At 39.7% G+C, this 17,211-nt stretch overlaps 1 protein-coding gene across 5 annotated transcripts in view; it reads right to left on the minus strand.

Annotated features, from left to right (window-relative positions):
• Positions 1-545: 545 nt before the first annotated feature.
• Positions 546-17,211, minus strand: part of SEMA4G (semaphorin 4G) — a 225,694-nt gene continuing 209,028 nt past the window's right edge. For all 5 annotated transcript variants that reach the window (XM_073685302.1, XM_073685301.1, XM_073685299.1 and 2 more), the window contains 6 exons: positions 16,626-16,770; positions 15,278-15,500; positions 13,485-13,600; positions 5,869-6,023; positions 4,842-4,903; positions 546-1,708 (listed from right to left, as the gene is read on the minus strand). In XM_073685302.1, coding sequence (XP_073541403.1) covers positions 879-1,708; positions 4,842-4,903; positions 5,869-6,023; positions 13,485-13,600; positions 15,278-15,500; positions 16,626-16,770 — 1,531 coding nt within the window. In that variant the 3' untranslated portion in view covers positions 546-878. The remainder of the gene's footprint in view (positions 1,709-4,841; positions 4,904-5,868; positions 6,024-13,484; positions 13,601-15,277; positions 15,501-16,625; positions 16,771-17,211) is intronic.

Here is a 17,211-nt window from a genome sequence, read left to right on the forward strand (position 1 = left end):
TGAAGCTCCAGATGCAAATGTGAACAGACACCAATAGCTACAGATGTGTCCAGGGTTCATCATTACCTTTTCTTGAATTTGGTTGAGGACCTTCATTTCTCACAAATCAAATACAATATCGCAATGTGCTAGCAAAACCCTTGACAGGGTACAATGCACATAGCAAGTAATGGGTGGCCATTAGAGTTGGTGTGAATAGATTTGCACGGTCTGATTCATCAACAGTATTCTGTGGGTGCTGATTCCAAGCCAAGAGATCGGCCTTTCTGGTTGGCCCTCTAATCAATACAAGAGCAGAAGATCCCGTCAGGCAAGAGGTGGTTCTCACTGCTCCCATCCAGTGGCCACAGATTCCCGCCGAATCGATTTGCACCAACTCTAGTGACCACACACAGACACACATAGCATATATACATCTCCTCATGCAATCATATTTTCTTGCGTCTTGCGACACACATCTTTCAGGCCAAGACAAAATTTAAGGAAGAACATATCCGTCATTGTACAAAAATTACCACAGTATCTGTGTGCAGTAGGTAACCTACCTTTATTAGGTCTTTAATTTTCTTCTTCTTTGCTTTGGTCACTTCCATATCAAACTGTAGTGGGAATTTTCCCCCAAAGTAGACAAGTCTCTTTGTACATGTCCATCTTAGGGCTAACACATCACAGCAGAGGAGAACCCAGGTACTCCACAGATAAAGGTTTGTAATGTAAAAGTCAAAGACTTTCACAGTGTTGCTTGATATAAATATAAAATAGAGATAAGCATGAGTAAAAGGAAAATACAATAAAAAGATAATTTTTTTTTTTTTTAAAAAATGGGTTGTTCATTGAGGTAGTATTGTGTTATATCACTGTCTCTTATCAGTTCATCACTAAACAGAACTTTCATCCAACTTTTCAACCAGCTGCGTATGTTTCCTCTTCTCCAGGATTTTACTGAGCTCCTCCGTGAAGGAATTATATAATGGCGAGCTTGCCTCGTCATTTTGTCTTAAAAGCATATAGCTATTCCCGTTCATCTTTCTTAACATGTTGGGAAGGGTGCTGATCCCATTGGTGAACTCTGAAGGTAGTGGAGGTGGTGGCGGAGGAGGAGGAGGGTTTGCTTTGCTTGGAGGACTAGTTGGCGCCTCACCGGGAATAATCTGAAGACAGCCGTCAGAATAATTGTTCATCTCTTCTGACTTGTCTTTGAAGTTTGATGACACAGTTTGGAGCTCTACGGCATTTATTCTGGAGCCGCCCGTGTTGTATGTACCTTTTCTTTTCTGCTGGCAAGATACAGAGACTAAGACAATTGTCAGAACGAGGCATAGGCCACCAAGGATAGTAATTATGGAAATGTACACAAACTCCAACTTGGAAGAGTCTTGAGGTGCAGGTGTTGGCAACTGGACAATGGGAGTTGGTTCCGAGTAGATCTTCCCTTTTGGTAGCTCCAACAAAACACTGACATTATAAGAAGTCGCTACAGCCTGCAATCCGCTTTCTTCAGAGTAACAACTATATTCACCGCTATGTTCGAGAAGAGCATCGGTGATAAGAAGCCCATCGATGCCAACTCTAAGGTGGCCGTCGTCACTATCCAGTGGGTCCGAGCCATTTACAAACCATAGTGGCTTAGCCAGATTAGAGCGGAGGTCACATTGCAGAAGAACATCGTCACCTTTTAAAACTGTCCTCATTTTCTTCATAGGAGGAGCTGAAAAACAAAAAGGTTACGTATAATTACAGCCGAGACCGCGGTTTAAGACGCAAAATGTCACAGTGCATTAATAAGCTTGGGATGGAGAGGAATCGATAAAAGGTATAAAGCGCCAATATATATTTACTGCTCAATGAAGCGCACAGAATGTGTTTTGATTCTCCTTTCTGTTCTTAACCTCCGTCCTCCTCAATCTAATATTGATTTGTCAGATTTGATTCAGAAAATCCCAGATGATAAATTCTGGACGCCAGCTTTGTGCAGTGAATTCCAATACACAACGCTCCTATTGAAATCATAATAAGTGCAGATGAAGTCTCCATACAGGGGGGTCTCAGATACACAATGCCAGGGTCAGGATAATTACCTAGAAATCCCTGTTCTGAATGGCTTCAGGGTTTTATTGCCATACCAATCATGATCAGACAGCATGGCACATTTCCTTACATTAAGAAGACCTTTTAGCTCTATGTAGGATCAGGCTTTGCCAAGTTTCCTTCTCATAGGCTTTACAAATTAGATTTTTCAAGCATCAGAAATTTAATTGAATTTCCCCTTTAACCATTTTTTTTGCCTTTATATTCAGTGGCGCTTTTCTTATCTTTTTTTAATTTTCCTTTTAATAAAGTACTACGGGCTTGTATTTTGCAGGATGAGTTGTATTTTGGAATGGCATAATTTTGAGATACATACAATAAACAGATTAACGTTTTTAACTCGTAAGGTCCATTTAGAATTGCAACTAATTGTAAAACAGGAGTTTCTAAGAACCTATTGACCTGTCCAAATAAATCGGCAATCGCCTGATGAATGAATAAAAAGCTTGTTTGCCGGTTTAAGATCATTTTTTATCGGCAGCACATCATTCTATTCAAACAGGATATGTGCTGGTGAGAACATGGCGTTCCATGTTCACAGAACAATCATATTAACGATCGTTTTGTGCAAATAGCATTTGGGCCGGCCTGGCCATTAAACGAATGTTGATCGGCTTGCATGTGGCTGATCAGTGGTCATTTAATTCCACATGTGGCTCATATAAATAAACTCTCACTACAGAAGAATGGGAAAAAATACCAAAAAAAACCCCAGTAATTTCAGCAAATTTTGTTTCTTCAAAAACCTCCATAAATCTGTAACCTTACTGATCCACCCATATGTTTTCGTCTTCCCATGACCTTGGGTTACCAGCCACTGTTTTGCTCCAAACCTTGTCACTGTTTGAAGAGGGTGGAGACCTTAATTTCCTGTAAATCTCTTATCTTTAGAAATGTTCCTCAAAATATAAAAAAAAAGTACATATTTTTAAAATTACTAAAAACAATATCACTATATTCTAAGTACTGGAACTGATTCAATGAAATCTATAGCGTAAAATAATTGTAGATACATATTATTTACTACAAACAAGAACAGTTAAAAAAAAAAATGAAGCGATAATGTCTTATAAAAAAAAAAAGCTCCATGATTAAATGGAAGAAAGTTTATTATGAAAAATATTCCGAATTCTGCTTCAACTTGTGGTCTTCAGAATTTAACTGAAGCCACTTTTTGTCAAATTTGTCATGTCATTTGAGCCAATTTGGATTAACTGAATGCAATTTTCAGGCATTTTATGACACCTTTGACACAAATTATCTCCCACTAGTAATATTCACGGCCATTTTTTTTAATAACCATCTTGCTTTTTCATTTCTAAATAATACCATCTTTGCTCCTTTGTACACTAACTACTTCCCATGTTATTCATGTCCTGTGAAATGGTCCGCATGTGTGGAGGGGGCTAAGAAGCTCAGCTCCCTCCACATGCAGCAGATATAGGCTATATTAAATAGCCAACATCTGTTTCTAACAGTCGTGGCTGGCATCGAGTTCCAGCAGCGGCTGTTAACCATTTAACTGCTGCTGTCAATCTGACTGCGGCATTTAAATGGAACGAGCACCGATAGATATTTAAATAAAAAAGTGCATGTTTGGCATCATCGGAATCGAAGCAACATGCCCAATCATGTTTCAAGGTCATTTTAACTGCACAATGAACGCCATAAAAACAGAAGCCAAAAAACAATGGTAGAGTTGCATTCTTTTCAACATTTTATCACCCTTGGATTTTTTTTTCCCCATGTTTTAGTACAGTATATGGTAAAATGAATGGTGTTATTCAAAACTACAACTCTTCTTGCAAAAAATAAGCTCTTTCTTCTTTTGGAAGAAAGAAAATGTGGCACTCATCATAAGTGTCTTGGTATCTTTATTTGGTATAAAAAAATGTAGCAGCTAGGATACAGAGGAAGGAAGCTTGTGCATGTAGGCAACAACTGGTTCATGCTTTGTCCGATGTATGCATAGGCCAGACGACGCGAACAGCAGGGTGAAACGACCGTCGCCTACATGCACAAGCTTTCTTCCGTTGTATCATAGCTGCTACATTTTTTATTCCAAAAAAAAATATAGAAGACACTTATGGAGAGTGCAGCCTTTTCTTTCTTCCACAGCATTTTACTGTACTGTCTTTTGTTGTCCTGTGCACCACCTGGGTGTCATCCTTGCACGTCTGGTTACATTTGATTTATTCAGTAGTTTCCCAGCCTTCAAACACATCTCTTACATCTATGTTGGTGGAAACATAAGGAAGTGATGGCTCTTGAAAGAAGGCAAGGAAAAAATGAGGGGGGGACGACGAAAAATTCCCTGGCCCTTAAAAGGTTAACCACTGCTAAAGATCTCTTGTATAAACGTGCAGGATCGGCAGTGCTTCTATGTTTAACATTGTGCATTTGGGAAGTTTATGTGAAACTGTGGGCAGCATTACGACTTCCTGAGACTTGACGTTTTTAGGCAACAGATCCCATGTGATCACTTTTGGTGAAAGCATCTGTTGCTTTTTCATATACCTGATATTCTAATGGAAGGCTCACTCATCAGATTAACTGTGAACGCAAAAATATAACAATGCTAAAAATAACATCAGCATAGATTTACTGCCCATTTAATAGCAGCACTTTGTATATTAAGCTTTAACTCCTACAGCCCTGTGTTCGCCGTCTCCCTGGCTTAGCAGCCGGCTCAATAAGTCTTATTTTCTTGCCAGCATGCAATGCTGATGTTGTAAAAGAAACAGAGCGTTTACCCTCGTCGGCGTCGATTAAACATCCTCCGTTACCATTCTGCATATCCTGCGTCATCTGTACCCTGCAAGCAGCCAAAAACAACAATTCATACAGTGAAGTGCGATGACAGTCTTAGGCCTCAAGTCAATTGCAGGCACGAGACGTAATAAAAATTGAAAGTAAAAAAAGCAAAAAAAAAAAAGCACAGAATTCTTGATGACATCAGTAGAAAGGAAAACAATTGTGTCTCTGCTACATTCATTTAAAGGGAATTTTATATATATTATATATATACATACACAAAATTTTTGCCATCCTGAGAGCAGCACGATGTTGGCGATATATCGTTTACTGGGCTGCTTGTAGTTTTGAATCCCTGTTTTACCAGCTGCAGCTCTAGCAGTTCTCTGAATGCTGAGCCGTGTATAACTCCACCCACAACACTGGTTGGCAGCTTTCTGTGTACAGTGTGCAGAAAGCTGCCAATCAGTGTACATGGGGGGGGGGGGGGTTATACAAAGCTCATGAGTATGGAGGACTACATGGCAGCAGGTTTATTAGTCCTCTAGCGATAATCTCCTGCTGATAAAACAGTGATATTATTAAAACTACAGCAAGCAGCCCAGTAAGTGACACATCGCTGGAATCAGAGTCTTTGTCTGGAATTATGCTGAACTTGGGTTAGGTGGCAAAAACCTGGTAATAAATTCCCTTTAAATGATTTTCTGTATCATTCTGAAGTTTACATTTTAATAGATTTGTCTAATATAACATTTGTAAAGAATAACTCTGGTGAAAACAAAATTCATATTGCTAGAAGTTTCTCAAGTACAGCACTTTGTTCTGGGGTTGAAGATATGGTATTAAATGACTTCCAGCGACTCTTGTCTGGCTGAATACAGTCATATAATGAACACAATCACAGCTGGCAATGGAGGTCATACCTTATAACTATGTCCACCTATGGCCAAATCTGATAAGTAGAGTAAAAACAATGGCAGAATTATCTATACAAAAAATTATCTATACAAAAAAAATAAATCTTACCAGTCTTGAGGTTTACGAGGTTTTCTACATGTGCGGCCATCCCAACCGCAGTAGGGATTCCTAGAGAGGACGCATTCATAGCATGAAGTGTAGCGATTACAGCCAGATAGGGGGATCTGTAGCACTCCGCTCTGGCCGCCAATATACAAACTGTTCTGAAAAAACAAAAACAAACAGGTATAAATTATATGTTCAATGTATAAACCTTTTACGTGATATCCATGAGAAGATTATTTGCCCCCAACCGAGTTGCTTTGGTCCAAAAATAGTGCCACCTCTGTCCACAGGTTGTGTGTGGTATTGCAGCTCAGTCTCCATTTCAGTACAGAGGAGCAGCAGAGTCTATATAGAATCCTTCGCCGGTTGAAGTGTGGTTTATGGAAAAATATGCAGCCATGTTTTTTTTTTTTTTTAAATGCTGTCCACTTTGTTTAAAGAAGCCGTCTCTTCAAAATTTATAGTTCCTAATTATACAATAATAAATAATAATCTTTATTTATATAGCGCCAACATATTCCGCAGTGCTTTACAATTCAGAATTAATTATCTATGTAGTGGTGTGTAAGTGTATTAAAATACTTACCGACCACCATCTTCTCCAGTTTCGCGCACCACTCTGGTCTCACGTGACCGCTGTGCCGCCGGCTCACACGGCATATTCAGTGCAGGGCGGTGCAGCTTTCCCAATGTAAGTCTATGGGACTCAGAACAAGGCTCCATAGACCTACATTGAGAAAGCGACTTCTGGTCCACGCACAAACCCCTGTGTGACTGGGTTGGTCCGACTTCAGGTCACGTGGGCCAGAAGAGGACCGGAGTGCTGCTTGAAATGAGGGAAGGCGGTATTCGGTAAGTATTTTAATACACTTACACCATTACATAGATGAGATGAATTATGGAATAAATGTTTTTAGAAAACTTTATTTTAGTTACTGAACTCATCTCAACCTGCTGCAGAGGTCGAGGACACACAGTCTTCTTCCCCCAAACCAGCTTGTTAAAGTAAATCATATAAGCAGTAAACAAGCTCAAAAGACAGTGAGAAATAAATGCTTGATCTTAACCCAAACTAATTACATGACCAGGCTCAATATATAAACCATGAAGTGTCAAAAAATGTAAGTACCAGTCGGCAAAATGAATAGATTGCATTGTGCCTGGTACAGGCCCAGGAATGAAGGTGCATAGTTTCTCTCTGCTCTTTGTGTTTCAATAAGTTTTATTAATTATTTTTAACAAAAAAGTATATACAATGTATACAAGGAAAATATAAGGGACAAGTGAAATGCGTTTTTGTTGCACCTTTTTTCTGCAGGCAAAACCTGCTCTCTTGGCAGTAAAGAAGCTGCGTAAAAAAGCAGGTTTTGCAGCGCTTCTTTGCTGCATTTTTCATGCGGATACAGTTTAGTGCCTGTTGATCCTGAGCTTTCTGCACCAAAAAAATGCAGCAAAACCCAATACCTGCATTTTTGCACTTACTCATTGTTTTCTATGGGTGAAAAAAAAACGCTGCAAAAACGCTCAAAAGGAGTGACATGCTGCAGTTTAAAAAAAAAATGCAGCAGTTTTCCAATTCAGCCAGGAAAAAAACAAACAATGTGTGTGCATGAGGATTTCTGAAATCTCATAGCTTGGGCTGGTACTGTAAAAAGCAGCTTTAAATTTGCATAAAAAAGCAGCAAAAACGCAACGTGTGAACATAGCCTAACACTGATACCAGGGGTGATAACCCTAAATAGCTCTAGAAACAGATACTTAAGCAAGATATAAATTTGTTTATCTATCCAAGAGTCTCATATTCAGAAGCGATCCCCAACATACACTTCCATGTAGCCATGTAATTGGTATAAGTTGGTCAATTTTATACAGTTGTTTTATAAGGGATTCCAAGATGCAAGAGTAAATGGACTCTCAAAGAATTACAAATGAAATCATACAGTTCACGAAGAAAAAAAATAGGTAAAACACAACATGAATTCTATTCAAATACATAAACTATGCACTGAAACCCGCGCACTCAATTTCAGGGGAAAAAAATTGTTACAAAGCTGCAAAAGGTATTGCACACAACTGTCAACCATGTGCGGAGTTCTGAGAAATGGGTACATCGTATAAAGGCATGTACCTTTGCGCTATGTATATCCCATGTATAAATACGCTGCACAAAAATAAGAGGCTTAAGTGATGCATATAAATATACACTGCTCAAAAAAATAAAGGGAACAGTAAAATACCAGATCCTAGATATCACTGAATGAAATATTCCAGTTGCAGATCTTTATTCATTACATGGTGGAAAGCGTTGAGAACAATAAAACATAAAAATGATTAATGTAAATCAAAATTAATATCCCATGGAGGTCTGGATTTGGAATGATACTCAAAATCAAATTAACGGGTTGATCCAACTTCAGTGGAAATGCCTCAAGACAAGGAAATGATGCTCAGTAATGTGTGAGGCCTCCACGTGACTGTATGACCTCCCCTACAATGGCTACAATGGCTACAATGGCTGGGCATGCTCCTGATGGGGCGGCAGATTTTCTTTTGAGGGATCTCCTCCCAGACCTGGATTAAAGCATCAGTCAACTCCTGGACAGTCTGTGATGCAACGTTGGTGGATGGAACAGACATGATGTCCCAGATGTGCTCAATTGGATTCAGGTCTGGGGAACGGGTGGGCCACTCCATAGCTTCAATGCCTTCATCTTGCAGGAACTGCTGACACACTCCAGCCACATGAGGTCTGGCATTGTCCTGCATTAGGAGGAACCCAGGGCCAACCGCACCAGCATATGGTCTCACAAGGGGTCTGAGGATCTCATCTCGGTACCTCTGGCGAGCACATGGAGGGCTGTGCGGCCCTCCAAAGAAATAACTCCCCACACCATTACTGACCCACTGCCAAACCAGTCATGCTGGAGGATGTTGCAGGCAGCAGATCGCTCTCCACGGCGTCTCCAGACTCTGTCACGTCTGTCACATGTGCTCAGTATGAACCTGCTCTCATCCGTGAAGAGCACAGGGCGCCAATGTCGATTCTGCCAATCTTGGTGTTATCTAGCAAATGCCGATCGCACAGCACGTTGTTGTGCTGTGAGCTCAACACCCACTTGTAGACGTCGGGCCCTCATACCACCCTCATGGAGTCGGTTTCTGACAGTTTGAGCAGACATATGGATGTTCGTGGCCTGCTGGAGGTCATGTTGCAAGACTCTAGCAGTGCTCCTCCTGTTCCTCCTTGCACAAAGGAGGAGGTAGTGGTCCTGATGCTGGGTTGCTGCCCTCCTATGGCCCCCTCCACGTCTCCTGGTGTACTGGCCTGTCTCCTGGTATATTCTCCATGCTGACACACACAGCTACCCTTCTTGCCACAGCTCTCCTTGATGTGCCATCCTGGATGTGCTGCACTACCTGAGCAACTTCTGTGGGTTGTAGACACTGACTCATGCTACTGTATCTCAAGGGGTGAGAGCAATGACAAAATGCAAAAGTGACCAAATCAACAGCTAAAAAGGATGAGAACAGAGAAATGGTCACCACCAGCAGAACCACTCCTTTATAGGGGGTATCTTGATAATTGCCTATCATTTCTACCTGTTGTCTGTTCCATTTGCACAACAGCAGGAGAAATTGATTCACATCAGTTTTGCTTCATAACTGGACAGGTTGATTTCACAGAAGTGTGATTGACTTGGGAGTTACATTGTGTTTAAGTGTTCGCTTTATATTTTTGAGCAGTGTATAACGCTGACAATTTGTCAGATCAAAAGAGAAAAAAAAGATTGGTTGTTGCGCAATGCGCCCAATCTGAAAAAAGATAAATTAAAAGGCCAAAAAGAAAAATTAACAAAAGTTCATGAAAATATAAACTGGTATTACTTCCAGAATTCTAGAATGTTCAGATAGTAGAAGGAGTATAAAATAGTACTGCAATAATAATATACTAAATGGAATATATTCAATATCTAATATAGGGCACGTGCAAAGAGGGTGGACGCTGAAAAACCACCAGCCTGATTGCAACCAACCCAATAATAATACATAAAAAGTATCCTAAGGTAACTAGTTAGGAATGTCCAGGTATCTGGCAATCCCTTGTACTTCCCTTACCAAAGGCTAATTCAAAGCTGAAATTAAGGCCCCGATTCATCATTTCCGTTTTTTTTTTAAAAAAATCACTTTTTTGTATTTTGGCTTTCGTTGTGTTTTTTTGTCAAAATGGTGCAAGTGCTTTATGAATTTTGCGTTAAATAAAAAATGCTCCTTTTTTGTCTTTGATCCACTTTAGAGCAAAAAGTCGCAAGTTTGCTTACTTTCAATTAGATCCCTAAAAAGGAGTACCAACCAAATGCAAATTTAACTAGAAGTCCTCATACTTAGAACTAGAAATAATTTCTTTTGCATTTACTTCCCATGTCTAAATGGAGGGGGGGATACAATTATTTTTATTTTGTTCCTTGGAAACTCAAAAAAAATATTTGCATGGGTTTAGCCAAGTGATAAGTAATGACGTCTCATAACTGCCAAAACTCTGTATTTGCAAATGAGCAGAAGATGCAAGGAACCATCAATATGTGCAGCTAAGGAGCCAAGTACTTCAGATAAACATTTCTCATTTCAAGACGGTTTCAGAAGATTTATACAATTGTTGTCCCCTAAGATGCACTTTAATTATTACAAAAGCCCAGCCTACAACCAACATTTCTTGCAGGACTCTGCATTTATATTCTACCACTAGGATGCATTACATTTAAAGGGACGTCACATCAGTGAATGACTGCCTTGGAACAACTACGTCCCTATGGACAAAGTCATTATGGTGAATGTCATTGCAAACTCATCCATTAGACAGTACAATTATAATGGTTGTAAGGTCACTACAGTCTAGTCCTCACATCAAAAGGTATAGGCAGGAACCTTTGAGATTAAGTAAATAAGCCTTAAATTATATTACAGTTACATTTTTAAATGATTGCTGCCCGCAGCCAACAGGACAACACTGTGCATGGATTTAAACTTAAAGAGGACCTTTGACCAAATTTTCCATGTTCAACTGGACACACAATATAATGGAGGCTGCAGGGAGGAATAAAATGATTTTATTTATTTTACCTTTATTTAATTCCACCTCTCCATTGCAATCAAAGTTTTTGACACCCAATGGGTTTAGGTTTGTTAAGTCCAAGTGGGTGATATCAGATTAGCCTTCACTGGGGGCGTGCACTTCTTACCCCTGTATGATGCTGACCAATCATAAGCAGGCAGCAAAACACTGGAGAAAGAAGATGCACTCACAGTAGCTTAGAGCAGGTTTTTCAGTGTGTGAGAAGTAAGGATACAGGTATGATCTTCTAATCTAACATCCTGCATGATTAGTAAGTGTTGGAAGTAGAGAACAGATATCTAATACCTTAGGAGTCTACTCCTAACACACCAGCCACCACGCTCCAGCTGAATGATTTCTGTACAGCAGTTATTTGCTCACCATTCTCCACACTTCCCTCTCAGCTCCTGAGCATTGCTCATACTTTTTTTGTCTTGCATATTCTGGGGTTGACATAGAATCATCATCATGTACGTCCTGTCATGTGACCTCAGGTTACAAACACACATTTACAAGATGGGAGGTCACATTGCAAGACAGCTATGTACATAAGAGTTATGAGGGATTAACATGGTTTACTCTAAGTATCACTCTTTGCAATAGTACAGCGCTCCCCCCCTCTCTAGACAGAATATAATCTGGAAAGTTTACATGGAATTTGAACATTGTGTAAGAAATTTACTGCTAGTTGTCTGAACAAAATCCATTGTAGAACTAAAGTAAATCAGAACCTGTTACAGCAGGTCAGAAGCTATAAAGCCAGACTTGTAAAATTCACAGTATCATCGGCTCTGGTGCTGGATTTGTTGTCCATACATTGAATTACTGCAGCTTTTATACAAGACCTTGAGCAGCATAGTAGAAGGACACTGGAATATTTCTCACTTTTACAACCCCTGTTCTTCATTCTAAAGTTCACATTGTTTGCATTTTTTCTTTAAAAGGGCTTACCTGATTTTGCCTACACATTTGATATCTATTCTGCAAAACTTTTAGACAGATGTGGAAAAAATGCAGCAAAGTAAAGATACTTTCAAAAATAGAAGTGTTAGTAGATTGATAAAAAATAATTAACAAAACGCTAAGTGATCGAACAAAAGAGAAATCTAAATCAAATCAATATTGGTGTAAGCCATACTGTTTTGAAGGAAAAGTGACGCTATGTTCACACATCGCATTTTTTATGCAAATTTTAAGCTGCGTTTTACAGTACCAGCAAAAGCTATGTCCACTGCTGGTCCAAACACCACGTTCAGCGCTTCCTAGCTGACCCAGGGGATAAGACGCAATCTGATATCTTTTCAATTAGACAATAGGCACACAAACAGTGGTCTAATGTAGACCGAAACGTTTGTAAACCTTTATTGTTGGATTGCATATTAAATCATTTATTTAATTTCATCTACTCTGAGTGCCAAATTTTCTTATCATTGAAGGGAACTGGATCCTACATGTGCACCATTATACAGTAGTGCCATGGTCAGCTCTATACTGCTTACACCCAGAGAAGATCTGTGGTTAGTTCTCCAAGATGTTTGGAAAAATCTCCCTACAGAGTTTCTTCAAAAACTATGTACAAATGTACCTAGAAGAATTGATGCTCGGACGCTGTTTTGAGGCATAGGAGCAGTCACACAAACTATCAAATTGATATAGATCTCTTTTTGTTCATTCAATTTGCATTTTGTTAAATGCTAAAAATAAACTATTAACATTTCCATTTTCGAAAGCAGTGTTACTTTGCAGCATTTTTTCCACATCTGTGTGAAACTTTTGCAGAGTAAAGTATATATTTGCTGATGCCATTGATTTTGCCAGCTAACTAAAATGCATTCACAATGTAGGATTACGCTTCTTTACTGCTCCGTTTTATGATCTGGGCTGTATAGATCCCACATCTCAACTCAGCTTTGATCAATGGCTTTCTAGGTACTGAGACTCCCCACCAATCACTGGAATAAGAGAACAGAGGTCCTTAGTTGAGAGCTGTGTCACGTTATTATTGTTCAGCTTTTTTTCCTATGAAAATCATTGTGTTAATCTATCCAAGGAGAGCCACAAATTCAGTAACTGGTGATGGGGCACCATGCTCATATGAGGGCTTCTGACCTTTGTTCCATATGGAGGTCTCAGTACCAAGAAACCAGCTAAACAAAACTGACATGACATGTACAGACATTTTGGAATGGTAGGAACCCTTTATATATAGTCGATTTCCCAGTGATAACAAGACAAAGAGTCACATTTTGGTACAACTCATAAAAGGCACCAGATTGTTCCTACAGATGTCGCAAACAGTACAAAGATTTATACGTCTGGCCAAAATTGGATTACGTTGCCCGCGATATTGGCACTGCACAAAATATGTTGTCGCCAAAGGCCAGTGTCCTTCCATGGCAGTGTCCTTTGCATCTACAAAAACCAGGTCCTACCGTACAGATAAAGTAGTAGTAGCTTATAGAATTACACTGAAATGAAACAGATACAATAGAAAAGCATAATATCCTACCTGTTTTTTGGATACAACCAAATTTTCAACAGCCTGAGGAGTCTTGAAAACCTGTATTTCTTCTATTATGTGAACCTTGTTGTTGATAACGACGGCCTTGTGAATCCAGCCATTGTCTGCAGAAGAGATTATAAAGTCTGATTGGGATGGTATTTGTGTCCTCTTTAGTACAAGATATGGAAACCATGACAATATGGGGAAAGCAGTGGGGAGGAGAACGGACAAGCCAGAAATCGCTGTATGCAGGCTGGAATAAATGGTTCTGTGATTTCAGGATACGTTCTCTCCAGACTAATGCAGGTCTGGAGGCACAGCTGGACATTTGGAGAATTTCTATTCAGATATTAGAGAACTGTATGAATAGTGATTACCTACAACATGTATAATCTAAAATGCATCACGTCCGTTTACATGGCAGCCTGTAATCTGCTGATAGACTGCAGGTAATGGGCTAGCATTGACATTAACAAATAGCGTTATCTTTTGTCCTCATATAGAGGCACAATAAGCTTAATGTTGGCTGGTTATGTGCATGCTTGATGGGTTTGTAACACATGAGCAGGTCGAAGCACTTTACTTGAATACAGTTGTCACTTATTTTGACCTAAAGGACTGTGCATCTTACCATTTATCCCATAGGGGGATATGGGGCACCCATGGCGGCTCATGGCTACTTCCCAATTCTTCCACTAAGGATTTCAGGGAGACTCCATCATGCAACAGCGTAACCGGCCTAGGCATTACATGCTGGGTTAAACTAGTCGCTTGTCTATGGTAGCCCAGTGTCTGAGGGTCCGTAATGGAGAGGGGTCTGAGCAAAGCACCAGAATTGGTGCATCTCATGTGATGCGCCAATTCTGGGGAGGCTGTCGTCTTGTATTTTTAGGCTGGGAAGGGCCCAATAACAGAGGCCTTCCCACCCTGGTAATATAAAGCCCACAGCTGTCTGCTTTACCTTGACTGGTTATCAAGAATAAGGGTGGACCCCAGGTCATTTTTTTCATTTATTTATTAGGTTAATACATGTACAGTAAGAGACAAAACGCTTGCAAAAACGCGAGTGAGCTGAGGTGCGGGATTCATGTGGAAATTCAGCTGAGTGAAAGTCTGAACAAACACTGATCATGGGAACGTACCCTACGGCAACAGTTTGTGCACAAGCAAACTGGACCAGCAGCAGTATTGGTACTTCACTTAACTTGACACATAAAAATTGCATTTATTTCTCTTCCAAAATTAACTCTGTCTCAAAACTCATAGTGTCACTTGCACCTTTATAGAGAAACACCTCAAATATGTTTTTTTGAGATTTTTCTCAACTCACAGCAAATTTAGTTTCCTGGCTTCTATTCAGACTCACAAGCCGTTCGGCTGCTCCCAGTAGCTGCTGTGCAGTCGCATTGTCTCTCTGGATTTACGCATCTGTTTACTATCCCGAACTGGTTTCATTATAGAAAATAAACCAGACTTAACAACTCTCACGTCTATTGGCCCACAGTTTTGGAAAAAATAAAGTATCAGCAGCACATCTAACAGTTCTCTCAATGCTGAGCTGTGTATAACCCACCCATACCACTGACTGGCAGCTTTCTGTGTACACTGTGCATAGGCAGAAATCTGCCAATCAAAGGTGTGGGTGAAGTTATACAGAGCTCATGAACAGATTCCCCTTAAAGGCACATACGGAAAATTTTTTTGCAAACGAACAAGAGTGGGTCACCTGTGGTTAACCACCTTACATGTAACAGTAGTGAACCACGGGACTAAAGCAGAGAAGATGTCGTCATACAGACCTGTCCCTAGAAACAGAACGTCATACTGTTCATTATTCAGGGCTGTGACTCGATCTACAGCGATACGGGTATAGACGATATTCTTCTTAGAGAGAAGCTGCTGGTCTCCAATTGGCTTAACGACATCAGATACCAGAGGTTGCTGCTTCACAAAGTCAAGGACATAATCCGGGAGATCTTGTGAAGAGTTGTAGCCACTGCTCCGAAGTTCATTTGTAATACACTGTCAAGGAAGAAAATCCAACTAAGTAAAATATCAAAATAAAGATAGTAGAAACATGCTCAAGGAAATCATTCTAAGGCAATGAAAATCATCCTTAATATGGTTACCTCAACGTTTACTAAGATACCATCAACTAAAACAGAGGAAGAACAAGATCTAAAAACAACCATTTTATAACTTTTTTACAGTTTATAAAGTCAACTTTTTCCATAATTTTGGTCATCAAGGTGCAATAAAAACACTTAAATTATTTACATATACAATAAGGTTGTAACCGGTTTAAAAACCCGTTCTACCAAAATGTGAGCAATCCATCTAAGATGGGACATCAGTCCCCTACAGATCAAAGGTCAGCAACCTGCGACACTTCAGCTTTGGTGAAACTACCTCTCCTGTCCTGACTGATGTACTCAGAAATAAAAAAGGTTTCTTCATTTTTCTTATTTTAAATGTTCACATCAGGATTTTTTATCTAAAGCAAAGAGTACAGAACCTGGCGGAGCACCGGGAAGTGTTGCAACTGGAGTGACTAGGAATCGGGAAGGTGAATGTTTTCTTTTAATATGTTATAACATGCCAAGCAAATTCCCGAAAGGAAAAATACTAGCGGGACAACCCATTCGTTCTGTGCCGATTTTTCTAATATATCTTTACAGCAGTGAGTTCTTCATTTATTTTTCTAATCCAGAGCTCAAAATCTTCTCCATCAACCTTTGTTTCAAACATCACAGACTGGCAACCTACAGCCCAAGCTGGAGTGGACATAGGAGCGCACTGCATACTGTTACATATTGGACTGAAGGGCTGTAGATACTAAAGCCAGGAAGCCATCGAGCACTTCCCCTGCCTTAAAGGAAAGTGCTCATCTGCGTAGGAACGGTGCCTGTGACACGAGACCATTGTAATAACAATCACTGCTTCCCTGTAGGGGAAATCTGATGATAAAAGAAAGCAATAGTAATGGAGGAAGGCAATGGATTCTGAAACCCTAGCCTCAGGCACCTAGTCCTGCCAATGAGCACAACATAAATGGTAAGTGCGACTTGTGTAATTCAATAAATTGGCTCATATAATGGGAGCGCACTACTAAAAATAAAAAACTCTCTATACAAATTAATCACTTACTGAACCAGGTCTTGGTTTGGGAATTTTTCCATTATATTTAATCCATTTTTTTAAGGACTCTTGATAGATCATGTATGGTCCTTCAAATACTTTCTGAATATCCGGTAGTCTATATCGACAGACTGCTGAGATCTTCATATTTCCCCTATGTACAAGAATGGGGACATATAATCAGATAACAAAACACTCCACTAGTGGACGACTCACGGTTCGGAAATCACTGAACAATAAATGATGACAGAAGGAAGGAAATAGACCATAAAGAATTCGGAGACATAAACAGAGCAAAAAAACAATTATTATAGGTCATACAAACAAAAAAAAATAAATCCTGTTATAGACAAGGAAAATGCACGAATATGCTAAAACCATTTAGGCATTACATGGATGAGGCATAAAGGAACGGAAAGGGTAAATCCAAAGAGAATCCACCAGAACCAAGAAAAAAAACAATTCTTCTTCTTCTTCATCATCATCTAGATAAATAGGTTTCTAACCCCCGGCTTAAATGAAGTATTGTACATGAATTTGTTCTGATTAACAGAACAATCAAGCAAACAAGCGAATTATTTGGAGTGATTTTCTT

Source organism: Phyllobates terribilis, unplaced genomic scaffold, assembly GCF_046119375.1.
Source record: "Phyllobates terribilis strain yellow unplaced genomic scaffold, ASM4611937v1 Scaffold_5__5_contigs__length_657084704, whole genome shotgun sequence".
NCBI classification, from domain to species: domain Eukaryota; kingdom Metazoa; phylum Chordata; class Amphibia; order Anura; family Dendrobatidae; genus Phyllobates; species Phyllobates terribilis.